This window comes from Bactrocera latifrons, unplaced genomic scaffold (genome assembly GCF_001853355.1).
Source record: "Bactrocera latifrons isolate USDA-ARS-PBARC rearing strain unplaced genomic scaffold, ASM185335v1 scaffold_773, whole genome shotgun sequence".
NCBI lineage: Eukaryota > Metazoa > Arthropoda > Insecta > Diptera > Tephritidae > Bactrocera > Bactrocera latifrons.
The window spans coordinates 47,774-50,179 of NW_017537460.1; the positions used below are offsets into that span (position 1 = coordinate 47,774).

At 34.8% G+C, this 2,406-nt stretch overlaps 1 protein-coding gene across 7 annotated transcripts in view; it reads right to left on the reverse strand.

The window, feature by feature from the left end:
• The window catches only part of LOC108976539, a 78,696-nt gene that overhangs the window by 44,447 nt on the left and 31,843 nt on the right, over window positions 1–2,406 (reverse strand). For 2 of the 7 annotated variants that reach the window (XM_018945731.1, XM_018945730.1), the window contains one exon: window positions 300–750. The exons of the other annotated variants lie outside the window; for them this stretch is intronic. In XM_018945731.1, coding sequence (XP_018801276.1) covers window positions 495–750 — 256 coding nt within the window. In that variant the 3' untranslated portion in view covers window positions 300–494. Of the gene's footprint in view, window positions 1–299; window positions 751–2,406 lie in introns of those variants that run through there. 7 annotated transcript variants of the gene reach the window in all.

Here is a 2,406-nt window from a genome sequence, read left to right on the forward strand (position 1 = left end):
ATATGCACCCTGCGACAAACTCTTAAATGCATCATTTTTTGTAGGTTTCTTGTCTAAAACACTATCAGATTGTTACCAGTATTTGGTGTCAATGAAGTATAAAAACATTACATTCTTTACTGAGTCCACACATATTGGCAAATTTTTCTTACAGGACATATATAGGTAAAAAGTTATAGGTAACCAGATTAGTTCTTGGAAAACACTTACATATTTATATGCATAATTATTCCACTAGAAATAACAACAATATCTTTTATATATAATAAATATATATTATCGTGATGGTTGTTCAGAAATTAATTTTAAAATATACTAATAAAAAACAAGTTATAAATATGTCTGTCTGTAGAATGTATGTGTATATGTTTCATTTAGCCTGAGCGCTCTGTTAAATGAGTGTATCATGTTTGTGTATGCGTGCTTATGTGTACCGATAGGGCTTTAAATGTACATTTATATTAAGTATCATAATTCACATATCATAGTATTTATTAATGTAGGTTTGTATCTATTCTTAGATTATGCGCATGTAAAAGTACATATATATGTACAAACATGTGTATTGGGATTTGTGTTTGGTATTTGTGCATAAAACAAGTTACTAACAAAATACTTGATTCATAGTTTAAAATATGCAAACCTGTAATTGCAATTTTAGCCGACCATTTGCTAGTACCGTCCAAAACGCTTTGCTTAACAGCTTTCATGTGACCTGTGTGACTTTTCTCTTCTACGCTGAATACCGCACTGCGCACGTGCACAGTTATTGGAGTAGTTGTTGTAGATAGTAGGTTAATGTTTAGGTTGTTAAACGATAGGTATATACATATTGATAGTTTTTAAAAGACTATAAGTATATGGCTATGCGTAGATACATATCATGTTTTAATTGTTATACCGAAAAAATTGAACTACAAAACTCTCATTTGAAATGCTTTAAAAAAAACTTAAAATTTGTGTTGTGCTGCCTTTGTTACACTATTAGTTATAATGTTTTTATGAGCATAATCTTATTATATTTCATAGCATAATACTTATATAAGACAAGAATTATTATTATAAAATGCATTGATCACAACTAGTAAAGATAAAAGTAGAATATTTTATTCATATTTTAAATTAATATATCAACCAATTATTAATAATATTAATACAAAATCACGCGTAAATAAATAAAAGAATTACATTCTGTAAAGTTGAGGGAGGTATCCGTTCAAATTTCACCATTTTGTTCGATTTGTTTGCTGCAGTGGTTCCACCTGAAAACTTTGTGCGGAGATTATAGCGATACCTTAGATAATTACATTTTTGTTTTTGTTGCCCTGAATATCTAAAWAAATTTTGATGCTTTCCAGTATCCAGGTCACGGCCCTGTTTATAAAATAATATATATTGAATGAGCTCTTGTTTTTAWGATAATTGCATATCTAATATTTTGATAAATTTGGGCTTGCTAGTAATAAGAGGTAGATGGAGTCGTGTGCGAAGTTTGCGCAAATGAGGAAACTTGTGGCATTTACTACAGTGGAAATATAAACACAAGTTCAGTGTGGGATTCATGGAGAGAGACGCCATCGCCGAGTACTGCCATTCACCCCTGTGAAGTACTTCAACGTATCGCTGATTTGCGCCCTCGCACCGACGGAACAAAAGGACGATGTGACTAAAGATGACTTCCGTGAGCGCTTGAAACGCACCTATGAGAGCTGCCCCCGCCACGATGTCAAAATCGTTCTTGGGAATTTTAACGCTAGGTTGAGCAAAGAAGATATTTGGCACAACAGTCGGTAAGTTCAGCCTCCACGAGGAAACATCCCCACATGGTTTGAGGCTGATCGACTTCGCTTTGGCCCGAAATATGGTTATCTGTAGTACTAGATTCTAGATAGTACTAAAAAAATTCACCAAGCTTCTTGGCTGCTCCCTGATCGAAATGCCACCAACCACGTCGCTCCGAGATCCTAACATCGACTCGGACCACTATCTTGTTGCAGCCAAGATACGCAACCAGTTCTATGCAGCAAAAAACGCACGTCAACAAACACAAGGAATGTCCACTTCGAGAAGCTACAATCACAAGAAACAGCCGAAAGGTTTTCTACTCGACTCGCACTCCTGCTTTCTGTATAACGGGAACTGTGGGACGGCATTTCAAGCTCCTCGAAATCCAACTCAAAATAGCTCCTGCTAACAGGTGCTCCTTTCGACGAACAAAAACCAAACTCTATAAATCACTCAATATTCTTATCCTGCTATATGGTGCAGTGTATGGACGGGGGCAAAATCTGATGACTCGACGTTACGAGTTTTGAATCAAAGTTTTTCTCTCAAAATAAGCTTAGTTATTTAATACGTGATTAGGTTAGGAATGATAAAAGTATTTTTAAAGTTATTTGACAAGGA